Below are 23,604 nucleotides of genomic sequence, written 5' to 3' on the forward strand. Positions count from 1 at the left end.
AAGGTACTAAGTAAGTTGTTGAGTAAGTTGTGCAGTCCATCTTGGTCCATCACAGGTCGAAGAACATAAGGGCCAAAGGTCAATAATAAGATGGTGGATGTGGTGTATTTACAACTACCAAAAGAACACACTTAATCAACAGTTGGAACTAAGTTTATGAAATACTTCACTAAATACAGTACACACTCTTAAACAGACCTAAATACGCGAGCAGAAGTACTGCTAGTGAACATCCTGACGCCACCTACTCTGCTGAGAGCAGCGGTTAGATGAATATATCAAAATATGTGCTTCATGTCTTCAAACAACAAATTAAACACACCACAAAAAATGACAGCGGTGAGAAAACAGCAGTTAAGAAAGCATCAGATCATAGCGATGTGGATATGTTTGCACCAGCTTTAAATCAAGCAGCTTTACAGTATTAAACATGAAAGAACCGTGTCAGTGTTGTGTTCATGTTTTTACTTACTGAAGTCTGACCTCGAAGGATCAAACCGAAGAAATGAACCGGAGATGATTTCCATGTCAAAGAACCACAACTTCCTTTTACAGAATCACCATGGACCAATTGTGGAATGAAGGTGTTTGCCAGCCTGAGATATGTCTAATTGCAGAACCGCAGAGCTGTACTGTACGTGACAGCAGTTTCAGAGCAGCGGTGCCAGGCCAGCAGCCTCAGACCGGAAGTTAGGGTGGAGCTGACGATTGTCTAACCTCGTCTATAAACTATAATCACTGGCTTCCGGCAACGGCCGTACGCATGTTGACGTGTTGTTGAGTTCCGGCGGTAGGGTGACCTCTGACCCGACGTATAATGTAGCTCCTCTACTTATTTATTGAAATCCTCCGACATTTTTCTTTTAAACTTCTCGGTTTAGACTTCTAATTCGTGACCGCCATTTTGTTTTGCTCTATCCTCTGCGCTTCTGCATTCATCAGTTCTCACCTAAGCTTATGCTACGCCTATGTTATACGTTCTACGTCGGGTCAGAGGTCACTCTTCTGCCGGAACTTGACTTTCTCGTCAACGCGAGTATGGCCGTTGCCGGAAGCCAGTGATTATAGTTTAGAATTTAATTTCAATATGGATATTTTTCTTACAAAAACCCATTGCTTCACTTCAAAAGGCATTTATTAACCCACTGGAGTCGTATGGATTGGATGGATGGATGCGCTTTTTGGAGCTTCAAAAACTCGTGCGCTATTCAATATCATTATAAAGCTGGGAAGAGCCAAGATGTTATTTAATATAACTCGGACTGCGTTCAGCTGAAAGAAGAAAGTCATATACACTCACCTAAAGGATTATTAGGAACACCTGTTCAATTTCTCATTAATGCAATTATCTAATCAACCAATCACATGGCAGTTGCTTCAATGCATTTAGGGGTGTGGTCCTGGTCAAGACAATCTCCTGAACTTCCAAACTGAATGTCAGAATGGGAAAGAAAGGTGATTTAAAGTGTAAGTTGCAGGTTAAATTTTTCACGAAGATAATGCAATGTGTTTATTAAACCTAAAGATAAGAACCGCCCACCATTGTTTTTTATACCAAAATGCTGATATAATATGAAAAGTTGGCACTTTTAACAGTGGTTTTAACCTTCCACTAGATGGTGTGTGACGTCATAAGAGGAACTCACTAGTAGAGTTACCGTACGCTAGCAGCTATATTCGCCTTACATAACTTCAGAAAAGTTGGTTGTATGTTTTATTTGATAAAAAAAATTATGGATAAAATAACTCCATTGTAAACATACTCGTGTGTGCTGACTTCAAGGGGACCGTGATCCTGTCTGAAATGAAATCCTGCCTACAAACGGGTTCAGGCACGTCAGATCAGCCGGTCGCAGCTCGAGCTGTTCCACTAAACTCCAAAACGCGTTCACCTCACGGCAGCACATACTCTCCACTGCTGATTCAACTGGGTGGCATAGCCCACACAAACACAGTGATGGGGACATCGATCTCTCTTTTTCTTTTCTGACAATAAACATCGCTAATTAAATCGTGAGAAATTGATAACGCGTGGATTGAGGAAGGGTATTACATGACGTTTGAGGCGTCGATGAGACTAGCGATTGATGCCTGTGCAGTGTGTGCATCTCTAACGTTGCAGCTCTGATTTGGACTGACTTACTGTAAATAATGTCTTCAGTCGTTGTCCCTCCTTGCTATTCTACATGACGGCAATATTTTGAAAAGACTTGCTTGTTCCGTTATATTATCCGGGTTAAGTTTGCACCAGGCTAGACTTGCTCTAACGTAGCTCTCACCTGGCCAACCCTCCACTAATTCTCCTCACACCAAGCATTAATAACTCTTTGAGTGCCATGGCTCCCCTCTCTCACGCCTGACCGGTTAAAAATTGTAGGGCTGTGGTCCATAAAGAATTTGATGGTTTCCCACATCCTCAGTCGTTCTCCAAATAGCCATAATACAGTAGGAATCTAGCAGAGTATGGGTTGCGAGTTCCTCTTGTGACGTCATCACCCAGTAACTGAAAAAACACGCTACCTTTGAAGAAACCCCAATAAATGTTATTTTAACGCATTTTAAGACAGAAATAATTAAATATATACATACATATAGAGCACTTTAATTTACACATTAATTGGCTGTGGTGGTTAACCTGCAACTTACACTTTAAGCAATTTTGAGCGTGGCATGGTTGTTGGTGCCAGACGGGCCGGTCTGAGTATTTCACAATCTGCTCAGTTACTGGGATTTTCACGCACAACCATTTCTAGGGTTTACAAAGAATGGTGTGAAAAGGGAAAAACATCCAGTATGCGGCAGTCCTGTGGGCGAAAATGCCTTGTTGATGCTAGAGGTCAGAGGAGAATGGGCCGACTGATTCAAGCTGATAGAAGAGCAACTTTGACTGAAATAACCACTCGTTACAACCGAGGTATGCAGCAAAGCATTTGTGAAGCCCCAACACGCACAACCTTGAGGCGGATGGGCTACAACAGCAGAAGACCCCACCGGGTACCACTCATCTCCATTACAAATAGGACCAATTTGCACAAGCTCACCAAAATTGGACAGTTGAAGACTGGAAAAATGTTGCCTGGTCTGATGAGTCTCGATTTCTGTTGAGACATTCAGATGGTAGAGTCAGAATTTGGCGTAAACAGAATGAGAACATGGATCCATCATGCCTTGTTACCACTGTGCAGGCTGGTGGTGGTGGTGTAATGGTGTGGGGGATATTTTCTTGGCACACTTTAGGCCCCTTAGTGCCAATTGGGCATCGTTTAAATGCCACGGCCTACCTGAGCATTGTTTCTGACCATGTCCATCCCTTTATGACCACCATGTACCCATCCTCTGATGGCTACTTCCAGCAGGATAATGCACCATGTCACAAAGCTCTAATCATTTCAAATTGGTTTCTTGAACATGACAATGAGTTCACTGTACTAAAATGGCCCCCACAGTCACCAGGGGCCTCATTTATAAAGCTTGCGTACGCAAAAGGTGGGATTTATAAAGAAAAACTTGACGGGAAAATTTGAGCACCTGCACGCAAACTCTGACCCATGCGTACGAACGTTTTGGAGATGGAGCACTTTGGCGACACCGATGGTGAGCTGGAGTTAAATGTATTTTTGGTCACTTTTATACAGAAAATCTAAAGAAAATTAAACATATACAGAAAGATTATACAAATACAATTTCAATCACCAAGCCTGTCACTTGAAGCAAATATCCATTCCTTCTTAAATGTCCGCAGCAGCGAGCGTGTTGAGCCGTTTAGTGAAACTGACACAAATAACAGTTTAAATAAATAAAATACTTCTGATATAAACATTTATATTAAATATGCCATTCAAATTAATGGAGTTAAACACTTAAACATGAAATCATTACTGAAGTTACAACATTTTTTTAAATTCAATCATTAGAAATATTTGTTGTGGATGCGATTGTTTTTGAACACTTTTCCTGTGGCGTGCTTTAATGTTTTAACCACAGAGATAATTGCTTATCATGATAATACCAGATTGTCTGAGAAAATAGTTTCGTGCAAATAATGCCCAAGGCCTATCTGTTTCCATTAAAAATATAAATCAATTAAAAATACAATTCGGCAAGTGGAAAAGATTGAGAAAAACTTTCTCTGAAATGTATTTTACACTATTTGATTTATGTAGGCTATTCAAAAACAAGGCAAGGATAGACAACTACTTGATTTGTATTAATGTAATGTTTCTTGTACCGTTTATATCATTTGCATATGATTATTCATCCACGTGATAACGTTTAAGTTATCACGTGGATGAATAATCATATGCAAATGATATGTAGATGAGGATCTGCATAGTAAAACTAGGCGTTGTAAGCTCCATATATGGTTATTTCGGGTGGAGACGCATGTACGCACAATCTTCCGCTGACTGGGATTTATAAAGTGAATTCTGCGCAGGTTCTGGCGTACTCACGGTTTTATAAGTCTGAATATTTTTTTGCGTACGCCATTTTTGGCTTTCGGGCGCACGTACACTTTTAGTAAGGTTCCTACGCACAGTTTTATAAATGAGGCCCAAGATCTCAACCCAATAGAGCATCTTTGGGATGTGGTGGAACGGGAGCTTCGTGCCCTGGATGTGCATCCCACAAATCTCCATCAACTGCAAGATGCTATCCTATCAATATGGGCCAACATTTCGAAAGAATGCTTTCAGCACCTTGTTGAATCAATGCCACGTAGAATTAAGGCAGTTCTGAAGGCGAAAGGGGGTCAAACAAAGTATTAGTATGGTGTTCCTAATAATCCTTTAGGTGAGTGTACATCTAGGATGGCTTGAGTGTGAGTAAATGATGCTATAATTTTCATTTTTGGGTGAACTCTGCCTTTAATGATGCTATAATCTCCACTCTAACTTCTGGTCTGAGACTACTGGTCTGGCATTGCTGTCCTGAGACTGCTGTGACGTATGACTCTGGAAAGTTTGATTTGGCAAGTTGTTTCGAACACCTGAAACAAACTCCAACTTTGTTTTGGCCAGATTTAGTTTGAAATGACATCACACAAGTTCGTTCTTCGATTTCTCTTGAAATATATCGGGGCCTTTGGGATTTCAGGCACAGCAAATCTTTGTGTCTACAGATCTTTATTTCAGCAAAAATCCCCAGATGTAAACATGCAAATACTATAGGCATAACATCTTACCAATACTATCCCCAGGCATCTCAAGTCAGAATTCCAAACCAAAAAAGCATCTATCGGCAATGTACTCTTCAAACTCTTACCATCTGTTTCATAATTTACAGTGCAGACCACAGAAGAACCATTACAGAGCCACTACTCTATATTTTCAGGAAATTCGGTAAACCCTTTAATAGTTATTGATCTTAAAAACGTACACATTTTCTCTCATGAGGTCAGAGGGTTAAATAAGAGATGCATCACATCCTCCGCACTCTTTAAAATGTACACGTGTTCTTCTAGACCAGAGTAAATGAATAAAACATAAACCCTCCATGTCCTAACCAACACCCAGCTATACCTCACAAACCTCCATGAACTCCATAAAAGCTTCACATTGATTTTTAAAATCAAAATTACGCTAAGACCATGTGACTAACTTTCTGGCCCTATCTGGAAATCTAATAATAAGTTGCTTAGTGTGGATTTCATCTAAGTTCCCAAGAATTTGTCTGAAGATCGATAGGACAATAAGAGCTTCAAGACAAAATCAATAAAATGATATGATTGGTCCCTAGTGCATTTCGTTAGTAACTGCACTGCCAGCTAACGTCTGCAGTCATTTCTTTCCAGACACTGCAAGACAATTCCACTAATGGCTATCATGATGTCATAATGAGTATAGATCAACTTTTAAGATTTGACCATAATTTAACTGCTAGAAACGGGCACAACCAAAACCAATGATTTCAAGAATGCACACTACTGTTCAAAAGTTTAGGGTCAGAAATGTTTCTTGAGCACAAAATCAGCATATTAGAATGATTTGTGAAGGATCATGTGACACTGAAGCCTGGAGTAATGATGCTGAAAATTCAGCTTTGAGTTTGACAGCACAAGAATAAATTACATTTTTAATTATACTGAAATAGAAAACTGTAATTTTATATAAATACTATTCAAATAAAATAATCATCTTAAATTGGAATAATATTTCACAATATTGCTGTTTTTACCATATTTTTGATCAAATAAATGCAGACTTGGTGAGTGTAAGAGACTTCTTTCAAACTTACTGACCCCAGACTTTTGAATGGTATTGACCTATTCACAGCAGCGCCATCTTTGATTTTTAAAGTCTGCGTGAACCGGAAGTTGCAAACGACTTTTCTCCAGTGTTGTGACGTATTTCCCAGTCAAAAGGAATATTAAACAGAGGGCAGGGTTTTACTCTAGCGCTCCTCCTCTCCATCTCTGCTCATAGCAGACTAACGGTTTGAGGGGAGTGGTTAAGCGTTTCCCAACCCAAGCCGTCAAACCTACATCATCAGAGAAGGAACGCCATTCCAGACCGGAAGTAACTTTTCAGACTTTGATTAAAGATTACGACAGCAAACTATTTTTTTCTGTGTATTAACTTGCACAGATTCATTTTTCACCACAAGACTAGTAATATGCGCTAACAAAGTAAATAGTGTCCATTTTGATTTCAGTTGGACTTTAATGGGAATGAAAGCGAGGCTGTGAGGGACAGACATGCATCTCTTCAATGGGCTGTACTGTTATTTAATGTATTTTTGGATTGTTCTGCTCATGAAACACTGGAAAAATATCTTTCCAAGAAATTTCAGTTGACAAAAAACTACCGACAATATACATGTAAGCTGTGGAAAATTGTTAGTAATCTAGGAGCTTTATACTGCTTTTTACAGCGGATGCCATTGGAAACACGGCAAGTCCCTCACAGCCTCACTTTCATACCTGTCATGGCGCTGCTCTGAATAAGGTCTATTGTTTACACAAACAGCAGTGGTTCATTGTAGGTTTACACAGTTTTGAAGGGTTTCTTTAAATAGTCATATTTAACACCAAGATTTGCCATTTAAACTCTGCAGTCACCGCTCTCACTATAGGGGTAGAACAGAGTGCATCGATTTTAGTTCATTTAACTGCGGATAAACATGACCTCTGATCCAAGATCTACTTAGTGACTTAGACAGTTTAGCCTTAAATGATCCACATGCAATGTTAAATATCCACATTGTCTCTAATGCTCATGTGAATTTGTCCTAGATCATCACAGTAGACATTATGGTACCTTGAAAGACAAAGACTAATTTCATACAAAAACGCTGCTTATGAAGACATGATTTCCTGTGAAAACAATCACATAATGACAAGTTTAAAGCAAAAATTCAAGCAACCATAAAGATGGTTTATGAATTCAAGGAAAATGTTATTTACAGGGTAGACCATGCAATGATTGGACATAGCGGTTAAAAAACAAACTACATGCATTTTGCGCAAGAACATTGTTTTGGTTGTGCTTCAGTTCTACTTGACTGTCATGAATATGGTTCGTTGCACATGTCCTGTGAACACATGGAAATCCAAAAAACAGATTTCATCTGAGTATCTGTAAGTGCAATACTTTATGCTGTTGTTTTGACTCATTTGAAAGTTAAACACTGATATTTTTTAAATAATGACGTTACAAACGTTGTTATCAAGCCAGTCTGATATGGTCAAATGTTGCAATTTTTTTTAATAACTGATATTCTGGCAAAAGAGTGAGAGATTATCCTACTGCTCATAAAACATTCACTATTAGGTTTAGGAGATATAACCAGTTTAGATGGAAAGGATCTCAAGCTGACTAGCTGAAGATGTCAATGTAGTGAAACCCGTTTATAGTCAGAATAATTACTTCCTTGAAAATAAATTCCAGCACAGCGCTACAACAGCCATAATGAATTGACCCTTCACAATAGATGCTTTACAAAGATTACAGGGCTACATGGCAATTTATCTATTTAAAATAGTACCGCTCACCTGTTGAATGATAAAAACACCATCTCCGCGTTGCTTTTATAGGTTTCAAATCCTATGCCACTCCCACACAGTCTGTTAAAAAAGCTCCCACGTGTCAAAGTAGCTGGAGCGGAGCAACTTTTCTCTAATGAGGGATATGACGAAAGCACGAGTAACATATGCTCGCAATTTCCCGCAAAACCCATGCCGACAGGTCTAAATAAACACTTATAATAGGCTTAACCAAAGTGAAACGGGGTAAGAAAAAAACACATTTTGGAAGAAGTAATAATGATGTATTGACTTCTTTTTTTAAATTTTGAACAAAAAAAAGTTACATGATGTTATGTGCCTTTAAAATATATTTAGTCAATAACTCAATATTTGTGTATAGTACTGTATTACATTAGTTTTACATTTGTTAGACAGCAAGATATAGGTTTTGGAACAATTAAGACTCAACTTTTAATAAAGCAATTTTTCTTAACGAAACAATGTCCATTCGAGAAGTCCGAGAGCTCATGAAAAGTAGTACAGATAAACATGTCTAAATGACTGTGCTTATGGAGTTTCCATGCAGACTTACACTGTATAATGACCTTCACATGGCTATGTATACAGTATGAACATCACATGTGCATGCAACCACACATTGGATCACATTGCATTGCCAACGAATGGTATTTAAGATGTTCCCGAAAAACATCTGCATTAGGGTTTAAATACTGGACTCAGATTCCAGCAGCACTCACAAAAGATGGGGGGGCTTGTTTGGTAACTTTGGTTTGAATTAAAAAGTAGTTCTTCCCTTGTTAAATGTGATGCTAATTTACTTTAACAATGCAATCAACCAAAGACACACCCACTTTCCGGTTTGACGTTAGACTTTCCATCATGGAAGAAGCACGGTATGGTTAAGAAAAATAACTGGCTGTTCTTCCGTGACTGAAACAATGTGCAGTGTACAAATCGCAAATGTCATCCACATGTGAAGCTCTGTATTTGTATAAAAGCATTATCAAACAGGCACATACTGTAGAATAATACATTTTCCCAAAAATTTTTACATAAATTCTTTTGATAAATACAGTGTCGTAGACTTTAAATACCTCATTCTGTATAGATAAAGTTACAGCACTAAAATGTAAACTATCTTGCGAGTGCTTGATTTTATTTCTGGAAAAGTCCATTTGATTTTGAAAAAAGAAATTGGATAATGTGCAACCTCGAAATTCTGATAAACATTTCTGCGAATAGCACAGAAGACATTAACGGCACATGTAACGTGAAATCTGGCAGATGTCAAGCAGTCATGTGAAATGTTTACATAACCCTCTGTGCCATGAGAGGGCTCGACTTTATAGTTCAGAGTGCTGACGGGGTGCTTGGGGGTTTGGTGATGGATGTGGAGTTTGTTTTTGGTTAGGCCTCTGCTGTCTGTTGCCTTCCCTGCCCCCATTCTTCATTTTAGGACCCTTCTGGGCTGCGTAAGTTGGTGCTTCTTGGTCCATTATTGCCAAAAAGTCAAAGAACGGTACAGGAGGGCCCCATTTCCCATCTGGGATCAAGCCTAAAAGAACAGCGGAGAAAAAACAGATTGTTGTTGTTGGTGACGTCTGTCAGACTCATTGTTTCATGAATGTTGATGAAGAACAGCTAGCATAACTTAACACTAACTACTCTGCGCACACGCTACTTGTGACAACAAAACAGCACTTAGGGAGTAAATGATGCTTGATACCTGGAAATCTGAAGTAGAGGAGTTTACTAATGGAGAGTGACAACTGCTTCCAGATGTCTTGGTGTGGAAACTATGTAAATGTAAACTGATCTACTGTGAAAACATAGCTGTCTGCATGCTATAACAGACTGAAATAAAACTGTTTAGAAATGAATGCAAATCACTAAACACTGGGGGTTAAGCATTTTATTCTTGGTATTTGTCAAATTAACTCATCTGAATTTACGCAATCAAAAAAGAGCCAATTAAATTGACAAAACGTTTAGATCAAAATGTTCTCTAAAATTTATATTGGTCGAAAATGTAGTACTGTTTAAATGTTTGGAGTCAGTAAGATTTAAAAAAAGAAGAAAAAATTGAACAAGCAATTCAGCAATAATGGATTAAATTGATAAACAGTATTTCCACAAAAACATTAAGCAGCAAATCAGCATATTAGATTGATTTCTGAAGGATCATGTGCAAATTAAGCTTAACATATATTAAAATAGAAATCACTTAGAAATGATAATATATCACAATATTATAGTTTTTACTGTATTTTCGTTATTATCAATGCAGCCTTGTTGAATATTTAAAAAACAAATATTGCAAAAAAAATCTTATAGACCCTAAACTTTTGAAAGTTACTGTTAATTTCTACAGAAAAGGGTTCCTTGAATTATAATAAGTCATGCGTTCACAGATAATTCAAATTCGAAATAGTTTTACAGCGCCATGGAGATGATAAAACAATCTGACACACAGCAAACTGGAAGACCAAACATCGCCTCTGCTGTCTCCACTGAAATGGGCGCATAGACAACACTGAAGACGTGGAAAATATGTGCAGACCTTAGTATCTTTTCCATCCAAAAGAAATAATTGCTGGCTATTTCAAGGATATTACTTTGCAAAACATTTTTGCAGCACACTGATTAAAAACCTGTGCACCCCTGACACCTAGAACAAGCATAACTGGAAGAGTCCAGCAGTTTCTGGATTGAAAAACAACTTGCTGAATAAATAAATGTGTACACCGCCGGTTAGTAAGGTTTTTAAAATATTTTTTGAAAGAAGACTCTAAGCTCATCAAGGCTTCATTTATTTGATCAAAAATACAGTAATCCTGTGAAATATTATTACAATTTAAAATAACAGTTGTCTAATTTGCAGGATTATTTGATGAACAGAAAGTACAAAAGAACAAAATGTATTTTAAATAGGAATCTTTTGTAAAATTATAAATGTCTTTACTGACACGCATTTTTTTAAATAATGTTCTATGAGGTGAGGTCCACTTATAATGTTATCAAGATTTCTACACCAAAAATCATCCTCATTAAGAATAATAAGCTATTTTCTATCCTGTTTTTGACCCTCTCTTTCAAACACACTGTTTTAATGGGCGTGCCGCATTCAATATACAGTGTTTTTGAGAATCGATACAGTATCGTCAAACATAATATTGTGATATTCACTGTATGGATATTTTCTTACACCAGTATTTACTACTAAAGAAGCAATGTTGTAATGTAGAAGTAGGTGTCTTCTGTCACACTATGACGTAATAATGTGACACAATCCAAAATTAGTCGTTTTCTGAGCTTGGTTTCATTGAAAACTGTTTTTGGACTAATGAGGAGGTTTTGACTTACAGGATATTTTTATAGTACAATGACATCTTATATGTCAAAAGATCAAGGAAAATTTGATTTCGTTTGAACAGTGGCGTATATTTAACTTGGATAAGAACTAGAACCGCAGGATTTCTGAGCCAGAACATCAGCAGTCATCACACTCTGTGGATGTGGATCAACAGATGTGGTGGTTTCTAGAGTAAAATGCTGGACTGCCATGCTTCTACATATCAGAAGACTGATGGACTATCAGTATGACTCCTCTGCTCATGAGTCTCCAGCTATCACTAATGTCTGTGGTGCGGTGGGATTAATCAGCCTGCGCAAATGTTTTGTCGCTCCCGCGAAATGCATAGTAACCGACCAAACAAAATGTTGGTTACTCAAATTACAGGAAAAGCGGACATCTGGGTCCTTGGAATTATTTTGGAAAAGGAGAATGATATTGATTCCAAACACATTTTTGGTGACAAGCGTCATTATTATAATTGCTCATACTTACAGTTAGGGTTTTTTCCCATACCTCAAATAACACAGTTTGTTGAGAAAAGGCATCATATTACTTATCCTCTGAATCCGACTTATGACTCGACATGTGGACTATAAAACAGTCATAGACTTAAACTGAAGAGGGACACAAGCCATATCTATAGACCAGAATTCAAACTCTTCTCGCCCCCCCGAGCGCAAAGGCGGTGAGTCTTGGCGCATATAAACTAGTGTAACTTGAATGTGTTGATGATACAGAAGGACACTGACACTTATTGAGGAAGTTTCTATGCGAAATGTGAAATTAAAAAAAGAATCTTGCTTGTGCTCAGACTGAATCCTTTCTCTAGTCACAGAGAAAAAGGAAGGACAAACCCATGGATGTGTAATGGGAAAGATTACACTACCACCTAGTCACACTTGCAGTATAAGAAGCTAAAACACTTACATTACAGTCACACGGCAGTGAGACAATATACAAAGAGCCTAATAAAATCTATGGGGTCATACAGCAGAAAGGAAACAACTATTGTTTTTCCAATTTCCAAGAGTCACAAAACTGGCGCGTATACGGTGGTTCTTTTAACAGCAATACAAAGGACATTTCATTATAATTACACTAATGCTTCAAGGATAAAATTCAGATGATGTGTAGACAATTGTATTTGCTCTGCATCTGACTGGCATATGAAATTTAATAAATATCTTCCGATGGATAAAGTGCTTCATCCATCCTCATAAAACACATTTTAACCGACAGACGGATGAAGCCAAGTGCAAAAAGCTGCCAAAAAAGTCCCCAGGCCCCAGGAGTCCGGCAGAAGGTTTCAGGGAAATAACTTGTAACAATCAGACACAATTAAGGGATACAGTTTCCTCTCAGCTTCGTAGGAAGCAGATGGGAGATGCTGAGATGCGAGTATAAAACCAGTCCAGGTTTTGACGCTGACAAAAGCAAGACCCGCTCTGAGACCATCAGCAGGAATGGAGTGGCGTGTCTTTGGGGACATTCGAGTGAGAGCGCATTTTGGAAGGGCATCAACAGAGCTGAGTGCTGGATCTGAGTGATTGGGTTTGTTTTTTACCACAGGCAACAATAGAGATTGTATTCGGGGAAAAGTGTTGATGAAGTTCTGAATGGACAGGGTGTGATCTCATAAAACATCTTTACTTTGTGCCAGCCTTTTCAGGGCCGGGCAATGACCGATTCCTGGAACCGTGGGCATGTAACAGGCATCGATAACTATACAAGGACACACATTTGAAGACATCAAATATGAAGTAATGTGAACAGCAGCTAAAGAGGAGGTGTGAAGGCATTCACATCCTTTATGTTTCCACTGTTTTCACACTAATATTCTTGTGAAATTCGTACAAAATCTCCTCAATTTTGCCAAAAAGGCAAAGCCAATTACGAGTAGTTTTTCTATCATGAATGAAAGTGAACTACTGACAAAGTCACAGACAGTGTACATACAGATGCCATTAAATAAGATAAAAATTAGATTTATTGCCCCAAAATTGTGTGTGTTAGAACTGCTCAATCATATTTTGTAGGTTTTTTTGGATTAAAAACCTCTAATTAAAAGATACAGGGACTCACCTGCTGGTTGTTCCTGTTCGTTTTCCACATCATGAATCCACTGCAGGATGTTCTTAGCCATAAGGGGGCGCTCTGGGGGGAAAAGGAACACCTCTCCTCCAGTTCTTAACTTTGAAATCACCAAAGCAGGAAGTGGAGGTACAAAGCCAAGATACTTCTCCAGGACAGACCTCCCAACAGGTGTCCGACCCCTAGAACAATGAAACCACATTGATGACAACTAACAAAGGGTTTGCTTAAAGTGAATGCATTTTGATTAATGAGTCTAACAGATCATGTTCCTCACAGATGGATCCAACATGGCAGGAAGGAATCCAGCTGTCCAGAGCTCAGTGGACGCTTTATCTCTGCTAAAGACTTCGTACTCTCTGTACTGTCCTCCTTTCCGATAAAAAGCAGTAGCAAAGGTTTCCCACGCTCCAAATACCAGGCAAGATTCTCCACTGTCAGTTCAGGCTTTAATGCAAAACATATTTTGATCTTGTTAGTGAGTTTTTGGTTGATTACCAAAAGGCAAAGCAAAATGTTAAGGCAAAATTTCTAATTTTAATTATTATTATTTTTTTATTCAAGTCTTCATTGATTATTTTTAGCTTTATTTGAAATAAAAACAATTTAATACTTCTTGTTTTGTATAAAAGCACTGTTAACTACGTCAATGGGCAGAAACAGTCAATTCAAATGACTTAAATTCCACTAAAACACATGTGATTTCAATATAATGTACCATTGAGCAACTGTGAAGGATAGTGTTTAGAGTCTAGAGTGAACTTGCAACTATGCTACCAAAACAACTTACAAAATGATCCAGTTCCACTCGTTTTATGAGTGAGACCTGGTCCGTTGGTGAGGATGATGGGATAGAATAGACTTCATAAGGAACTCCAGGGCCGTGGGATACCAGTAAAGCAGGCAGGTTCACTGACAGTCCCTCTACCCTGATCAAATACAGAGCAATCAGCCAGAACGCTTTCTTACACTACACTGAAGAGTCCACACATGTATCATCTTGTTAAGGAGCTTGACATCTTTTGAAATGCAAGATATAATCTAAAGTTGATTACATCATCAAAATAGTTATGGTTAAACTGTCAGGTACCATTGCTCCGCCTCTTTGTTGGCAAATAACCCAAGAATTGTCTCTCCTCTGAGGAGTCTGGCAGCTTCTTCAAATGAGGTTACACCTAAAACATAAAGAGCACCTGATTAACAGATTCATGGGCATATCAAGTTATGCAATACATGCTACACCCAATAAAATACATTTTGGTTGCCATAATATAAAATGAAGAATGCAACATACAAGTAGAGTAACATTTTAAGAGGTTGGTCATATACAGTAGTAAGCCAAAACCAGTAGTAATTTAGTTTTCAATCATGTCCATTTGCCACCATCTCTCTGACCATTACAATTAAACAGTCCGCTATGGGATAGTTCACCAAAAATCATTTACTCACCCTCATGTCATTCCAAACTAGAAAATTGCTGGTAAAAAAACAGTTTTGGTAAGCATTGACTTCCATATGAAAAAAGAAGAGACATTTTTCTAAATATCTTCTGTGTTACACAGCAAAAAAAAAAAAAAAAAAAGTCATACAGGTTTAGAACGAAATGAGGGTGAGTAAATGATGACAGAATTTTAGGTTTTTACTGTACTTTTGATCAATTTAATGAATCCTTGCTTAAAGGTAAGGTAGGTAATGTTTTTTTTTTAAACACTTTTCACATCCTGATCAATAATAGAAGTGGTCTAAATATGAAAAAAAAAAAAAAAAATATATATATATATCTCTTCTGTGGAAGTCTCAGGACTAAGAAATGTTTGTCCTATCATTGCATTTGGTTCGCTCTGTAGGGAGGGTGGGATCTAATGCTTTCAAAGCTAGCTTTCTATTGCTAGCCTCTCTGAAATTGCCTAAACTACCTTTACTAAAATAATCTTACAGACAACAAACAACTTTTTTTCATTTCATTTTTGAAGTCACTTTCATTGCGCTACATCAAATTATACAAGGAAAGATGAGGAAATAAAGGATAGAGGTAATGCCTGGATACATCAACTAAAATCACAGTCCAGTCGGTTAAAAAAAACATTATAAAAATGCCCAGAAAAGGGATGTTGGTTCTGGGGAAAAAGGAGCTTACCAGTATCTTGCAATGAACTGAACAGGCCCAGCACTCTGACAGCGGACAAATCTACATGTTTCCTGTACAAATCTCCCTCTAAGAACGACGTCACCTCAGCAGAGGAGGATAGATGGGAAGGACTGACGACCAGACTGCTGCAAGAACAAAATGAACTCATTAATAAACATTACTGAGGTGTGGAATGTTCAATTGCGATGTCTTTATTAAAGACTATTGTTTTTTCGGTTGGGAATGTAGGCAGTGCATTTACTATCACTGCACTGTTGTCTTGGGACTAACTATTAATTGATTTTTGATGGTGCTCTACAGATAAGACACCACAATTGCCATTATCAGCTCAAACCATATAAAAACATATAAGAGAAGGCAAACTGCAAATGCACACTGTAGCACTCGACTCTTGCACACAATCATCAGGCCACTAATTAAAAAAAGACGCTTTCAGGTTAATCCTGAGTGACGCAGATTGAATCACACCCAGAGGATCGGAATTTGCGTGAGGAAGATGACGTGAAACTCACAGTAGTATGAATGTGTGTAGGCTCTTGGTTCCCAGCATGCCTCTGTACGGCTGAGCAGCAGCCATGGGGCGGTAGATCATAACGGTGGGGAAGGAAGTGATGTTCTGATCACTGCAAATATCAGTCAATTCTCCACAGTCTACAGCTGCCAACTCCACCCCACTCACACCTGAACACGATAAAGAAAAGTGCATTTAGTGAATGCTGATATTAATTACAAAGTCTTCGTCACCCTAACTAACATTAGTGGACATTTTTTAACATAGCATGTGGTGTCATTTGATAAAATGGACACAAAAATGGTGCATCTTTAAATCCCTTGACGTTTTAATTATGCAATCTTCAGGTGTGAAAAAGTATTTGCCCCATATTTATGTGTATATGGGGTACATATATATCCAAACCTGTATGACTTAATGTGGAACACAGATGATATTTTGAAAAATGTCTGTTTTTTTCTATACAAGAATACGATACAATTAAAATCAATGAGATTCTAATATTGTTTGGACCCCAAAATGCTACAAAATGTATTCTTTTTTCATTCCACAAAAGAGAGAAAGTCATACAGGTATTAAATGACGAGAGTAAATAATGACAGGATTTGATTTAGTTGAAATAAAAGATAAAGGAAATAACTGCATAGATCAACTAAAATCACAGACCAGTCGGTTAAAAATCGTTACAAAAATGCTCAGAAAAGGGATGTTGGTTCTGAGGAAAAAGTTCAACATTATTTGTTTGCAGATTCCACTTTGGTTGTTATTTTATTATCTAATGCAAATACTTTTTGAGGCCACTGTAAAAGCAAAACTATTTATTATGTGGAGATCAGAGAATGATTTTCCTTTAACATTGGCTGAAAATGGATTCCATCAAATGAATCTTTAAAAAACAAAACGAAGACATAACTCAATTTACAGCATTTCTACATTCTGCTACTCTGGCAATTGTGTTCAATTGAGCAGCAGAATGTAGAAATGCTGTAAATTGAGTTATGCCTTTGTTTTTTTTTTAAAGATTCATTTAAAAATGCTTTTACCTTCAAGTGCATCCGCCACCTCTATATATGACTGAATAAAAGCCATACAGACAGCGTCCCCTAGAGGACAAAAGTGGATACATCAGGTTCATAGATTCCTCTAATACAGCAAATATAGTGAGACAAATATTAAAACTTACATTTAAAATAGAACAGCACCACTGTGATATCATTCTGTGTGACTGTAGTTTGAAAAGTGTCTGATGTGAGTTCAGTAACAGACTCCAGATCCGGCATATGATCACGGTCTCTGTACACAGACTCTGACACCTCATCATCAAGGATATCTGGATGAAGTCAACAAGATCTTTAGAACCAGTTTAAAACCATTCTAAGACCTGGAACTAGTTAGCAATGATCGCACAGGTGGCATCCTACCAAGATCTGACCACTGTTCCTCATCTCCCTCTTCATCTTCAATCTTGTGTTCTTGCAAAAGTTCTTCTTTGAAAAGTTTCATAACCTCCTCTGCACTATTTAGGGTCAAATATTTCACATCCTGTTGACAAAAGTTCTTGTTAGAAACAGATTTTTCAGATAATCACAGCCACATTCAAAGGTTAAACTGACCTCCTGTGGGAGTCTGTATGCTGCGTTATATTTCAGTGGAGTTTTCACGTTTGGACTTTCCCTGAAAAATGAAAAGATACAGTGTTGACTAAAAAATAAGATCTTTGGAAGGCGATTTGGAGATGTGTATTTGGATGCTGTATCATATGGATATAGCAAAACTGACCCCATTTCCTTTTACTCTTATTGTGCATGATTCATTTTAGTACATCCTATGCCAAGAAAAGTTTTTTTTGTAATATTCACCAAAATCTAAAAACTTTCTATGCTTCCAACTTTTGTTTTTAGCTGATGGGAAAAGAAATATTACCAATGATATCATATTCCTCAAATCCAGACAGATTAAACCAACCTACAATAAGGTGTGTACAACATTAATGTAGTTAATGTGATAGTTAACATGTCTAACAATAAATAATACTTTTATCATTATTAATCTTGGATAATGCTTATTTTTGTGAACACTGATGCATTGTTAACATAAAAATTTGTACATATTAAAACATTGTACAATGCCCTAATATATCAATTATTTAGCGATTATTTTATAATTAGTACGATTCTTTTCTGGACAGAAATTAATGCATTAAATTAATCAAGTGATAGTAAAGACATTTACATTTCAAATAAATGCTGATCTTTTGAACTTTCTATTCAGCAAAGAATCCTTAAAAAAAATGTAGAATGGTTTTGAACCAATAAAACAAGATAGCAAAAATATTCAGCAGCACAACATTGCTGCTCAAGAAACACTTATTATTATTATGAAATCAGCATATTAAAATGATTTCTGAAGGATCATGTGACACTGAAGACTGGAGTAATAATGTTCAGTTTTGCCATCACAGGAATAAATAACATTTTAAAATGTAAGATTATAAGATATTATACGATTTTTTTTATTTATAAACGTATTTTTTTTTACTTACTTAAAATAATATATATTAAATAATATATAAAATAAAAAAATATATAAACATTAAACAAGAAAATATTAAAACACTGTAAAAAATATTGTTAGTTCATTATTTAAAGCTACAATATGTAATTTTTTTCGCCGCTAGGGGTCGCTAACCTCTTACAATAACAAAGGCGTAGGTTGATGAAGCATAAGTGGAATTATGGAACTTGACGTCATGCCGAAGGATCTAATAATGTTTATGGATGAGTGAATACATTGATGTTTTTAACATGACTGTGGTATGAAGCAGGGTGCGATTGCTGATGAGAGACAGATATCAGCGCCACACGCGAGTCCCGCGGATATAAAGGAATAAGGACATTTCACTCTACCGAATTAACTTACCCGCAAGTGCTGAATAATACTCACACAGGTCAGTTTATTTGACGAATTAAACTTGTGAGGTAACGCAGCACTATTTCACTTGGTCTACACTATCACACTAAACTGCATTTGAGTGTGTTGAAAGTTATGTTATTCTATGTGTTAGTTTGTCTTTATGAGACTAGCAGTAAGCTAGATCAACATTAGAATAACATACTGATCATATTCTAACATTTCATCATGTTGAGCTATATAACATTGATTAGTTTTATGTACATTTGCGCGTGTCTGTCAAGTCAAAGTTTGTCACGGACGTGGAGCTCTCGGCATCTCGAAAACGCCACGCTGATATTGATCCTCGTTTTAGTTCTCCTTTTGTCCTAAAGTCTGCTTGCCATGGTCCATAATGTTTGAACGAAACAACAACAGCGTGAGCGTGCCGCTAGACGTAACGCAGTTGTCCACGTCTGTCGCCATGGTTACTATAGCAGTACGAGCGGACACCAGGGATAAAGCGGATATTATGTCATTGACAGGCGACAAGTGGGACAGGGCGACAGGGACGAGACATTATTTAAAATGGGAATTTCTCTGAAATTAAAAATCTTTGGGAACTTTTGGGATATTGTAAGTACACAACTGCAGGAAATATATCACACTGTGCAAGAGATGTGCATGGATATTTTATTACAAAAATGTTACATATTGTAGCTTTAATGCTAATTAGCTAATTACTTATTGTAAAGTGTTGGCCAGTATTTCCCATAGAATCTTGTTATATAAATATTGAAGTTGTATGAATTGCGCTATTGTTTTTATTGTCATCATCAGTACCTGGAAATGAGCACTATGCCAACCTCCCCGCGGAGCTGCAGGGCGAGAGTGTGAGCGGTGGCCCGGTCCAGGTGCTGGGTTTGGGGCTGAGAGAACAGAAACAGCATGGGCACACTGAGGTGGATATGAACCACATCTACCTCAGAGGGGTCCACCTCGGCCTCTGTCTGCCAGAAAAGTCCAGAATTGGATCAAAACAGAATGGATAATGAACTTATGCAATAGACTTGAGAATCAGAAAAACTCCTTTTCATCATAAATGGCATAAATTTCAGGAAGTAGAAGATGCTTACTCACCACTAGAGGTGCCTCCATCAGCTGGAGGAAGGTGTGTATGTTGATGGTTTTGAGTGGTTTCCTCATGGGAACGCTATGGCATGGATCAGACTGGCTGGACACACCTTTACAGTTCAGAAACCACAGTCGTGCTTGTGAGGAAGAGGAATCGGCGACCCTGTACAGAACAAGATACATTTGAGGGACACTAAAGAAGAAGAAGAATTTGTTATAATTTAAGACAAAACTGAACAATATCTATTAAAGTGCTCCTATTATGCTATTTTAAAGGTTCCTATTTTATTTTAGTCTCCTACAATAGGTTTACATGCATCCAAGGTCACAAACCCTTTGATTTTGTCATAAAACACTGCAGCATCTCTTCATTTCTCACAGTATCAGTCATCTAATTGGTCAGATGGCCCAGTCTGTTGTGATTGGTCTACCGGAGACAGTCACTCTTTGATCTTTTAAACTTTGCAGACCTTTTTCATTAACATACAGCTATATTACACACTACATGACGGGTAATATACAAAAAAGCATAATAGGGGCACTTTAATAAAATGTTAGCTGACTATATTGTGGTTGTTGGATATGCAAACATCTGATGAGAGCTTTAGAACGACACCTTGTGGCCATTTTTGAAATACTTTAAGAAGGGCTTGAAAGTATATCACTCTTTAGAGTAATTTTAAGCTCACCCCATGTGTTTCAGGACTAGAGAGCCAGTTGTCTGGACAAACTGGTACTTGGCTCCATACACAAATGCTGCCTCCATCAAAGCTCGGTGCTCTGTTCGGACAAAGAAACAGGAGATGTTATTGCTTCATTCCAATCAAGAAAATGGACTCTAAAAGCAAAATACATACAGAGAATAGAGATCGTACCAGGAAGGCCAAGCACCGGTATGTGACCGACCACAATGTCACTGTTTTGTTTGGCCTCTCTCTCCACGCGCAGCAGCTCAGCAGGTGTGTGTACGTAACGGACTTCATTGAAGAGGACCGAGCTGAATGGAGGATAAAAGGAGACATTCAAAGGTCGTCACTGTAGTTCCATCAGGCAAAATATGAAGATCTTTAAAGATCTGTGTTGCTACTGTACGTTTTAAATAAGAACTCACAAAAGGACATGAGAAACAATCGCGTTGACGTCAAATACGGTATCGATGTCAAAACTCCTAAGGACCTCAGAGCCTCTGGAATGATAAAAGACAAAAAAAAATGGGATTCATGTCGTTCCAGACCTGCATGACTGGAGTCATATTGACCATTTTTACGGCACTATATTATCATTATTGATGCTGAACTCATTCACCTTCACAGTATGGCAAACATATCCTTCTGTGTTCCATGGATAAAAGAAAATCATATGGGTGTATACACTGCCGTTCAAAGGTTTGGGGTCAATAAGATTTTTTCTGAAAGAAGTCCCTTATGCTCACCAAGGCTACATTTGATCAAAAATACAGTAAAAACAGTAATATCGTAACATACATTAACAAATTAAAATAACAGTTTTGTATTATAATATTTGAAAATGCAATTTGTTCCTGTGATCAAAGCTGAATTTTCAGCATCATTACTCCAGTCTTCAGTGTCACATGATCCTTCAGAAATCATTTTAATATGCTAATTTGCTGTTCAAGGAACATTTCTTATTGTCAATATTGACAACAGTTGTGCTCCTTAATATTTTTGAGGACATCCTGTGATACAGGAATTTTTTAAGTTCATTAGACCAGCATTTATTTTAAATACATATAGTTTTTAACATTATAAATACCCCAAACCTTTAAACAAAAATGTTTCTATAATTAGATGAGGGTAAATGATAGAAACCTGTACCTGAACAAGTGTGCCTTGGTCATGAGCTTTTCTCCAGTGCAGTAATTTTCTATAGCATCTTTTGAACAGTTCACCTGTAAAAACAGTTATATTAAAGCTGTTTCGCTTTATTGCACCATAATCAATTTCATGTACTTACATTCCGATGCATCTCTCTGGTGAGATCAAATGAGATTTTTCTCACCTTTACAACAGATATCCCATAGTCCTCTAGGGCATCTGCTGACATCTCGAGCTGCTCCATGAACAATTTGATGGTTGGATTGACTGCAAGTAAAAATAATAATAATTCATAATTTAACATTGTTTTGACACCTCAAATCCATAGAAATACGCAGAAGTGCTGATCTGACAAATTATGACAGCTGCTCTTCATTCATTTTCAAAACAATAAACAAAGTCTCACCATGGTTTCCAAAGTATATAAAGGAGGTCTTCCCCGTGTGCATCCTCTCCATGAAGCTCTGGCTGGACTCTTCTATCAGTTCGGAGGAACATTGCTCTGCTGTCAGGCCAAACAGAAACGCAACCAAATAGAAGATGGACATGGTGCCCTTTTCCACTTTATGGACCTTTAACTTATATATATTTACATTAGTTCACAATAGGGATGAACCCATCAATAACAAATGGTACTCAAAGAATCCATGTCCAATCAAAACAACTCGCCTGTGCTGTGCAACTGAATGCATAATTCATAGCTTAAGGATTAACCTATTTAAAAAAACATATATGACCCTTTTGCAAATCCTTTAGGTATGATTCCGGGCCACTGTTACAAAACTTAACCACTGCAAGGCAAGCGTACATCCTCAAACATTAGCCTACTGTCTACTACAACAACATGCGCAAATGTTGTCCAATCAAATGTTTGGGGAGGGTTTAACGGTGTGTTGAACACCAATCAGAAGGCTCATGATGCCAATGAGAAAACCAATGAGAATGAAGTAGGCGGATATATCATGGCTCATCGGTGAATGTCATTTGAAAAGCCTGTCATTTTGGCTCGAACGAACAGTATTTTCAATACACCCACTATTTCTAATGGGATCCAAGATGGCGACTAAGCGCGTCAGTTTCCAGCTTCTCCCTATTGGCCGGAAGGTGGGGCCCGACCGTGATCGCTCCCTACATTTGATAATCGTTTTTTTATAGAGTTGTTTTTCTTTGCTTGGAGGAGGGAGCTGCCTTGCAGAGATTTTTTTTTTTTTTTTTTAATTATTATACTTATTTTTCCATACCATGCTTACAAAACGTCCAATAATCTATTGCATGCACAAGCCACAGTTTAACAGATTGTACATCCATCAATTTAAAAAAAATAAAGAATGCAATTATTTTACATTTTACGTTACCGATTACAAATTCAATCCAGTCTTACAAATTAACTACTGTAGAAGACATTAAAAGCAACATACGCAAACGTCCAAGCAAATTGATGGTACTGAAATAATAACGTCAATACTTAGAAAAGGACCAGAGGCAGGACACCTAAAAAGACAAATGATTGGTTTCTTAAAAAAAATAGGCGGAGCGCTAATCGCTCTTTGGCCAACGTACTAGAAAAGTCAAGTCATTTTGGCTCGAATGCGACAGAAATTTTCCATTCAGCTCTATTCAACTGAGAGCCAACATGGCGACACAAGTGCGTCAGAT

General features: G+C 37.6%; 1 protein-coding gene across 1 annotated transcript; it reads right to left on the reverse strand.

The window, feature by feature from the left end:
• Positions 1 to 8,246: 8,246 nt before the first annotated feature.
• txndc16 (thioredoxin domain containing 16) lies at positions 8,247 to 22,786 on the reverse strand. The gene is made up of 19 exons (XM_079854014.1): positions 22,355 to 22,786; positions 22,133 to 22,215; positions 21,949 to 22,022; positions 21,225 to 21,299; positions 20,989 to 21,110; positions 20,803 to 20,893; positions 20,120 to 20,276; positions 19,823 to 19,989; positions 17,704 to 17,764; positions 17,512 to 17,632; positions 17,274 to 17,420; positions 17,134 to 17,193; positions 16,092 to 16,260; positions 15,568 to 15,704; positions 14,521 to 14,605; positions 14,221 to 14,359; positions 13,708 to 13,877; positions 13,422 to 13,612; positions 8,247 to 9,539 (listed from the first exon to the last, which is right to left on the reverse strand). Exons 1-19 carry the CDS (start codon positions 22,494 to 22,496, stop codon positions 9,328 to 9,330), a joined length of 2,403 nt encoding a protein of 800 aa, XP_079710140.1. The 5' UTR covers positions 22,497 to 22,786; the 3' UTR covers positions 8,247 to 9,327.
• Positions 22,787 to 23,604: the final 818 nt, after the last annotated feature.

The sequence above is a fragment of the Squalius cephalus genome (genome assembly GCF_949319135.1).
Source record: "Squalius cephalus genome assembly, chromosome: 20".
Taxonomy (NCBI): domain Eukaryota; kingdom Metazoa; phylum Chordata; class Actinopteri; order Cypriniformes; family Leuciscidae; genus Squalius; species Squalius cephalus.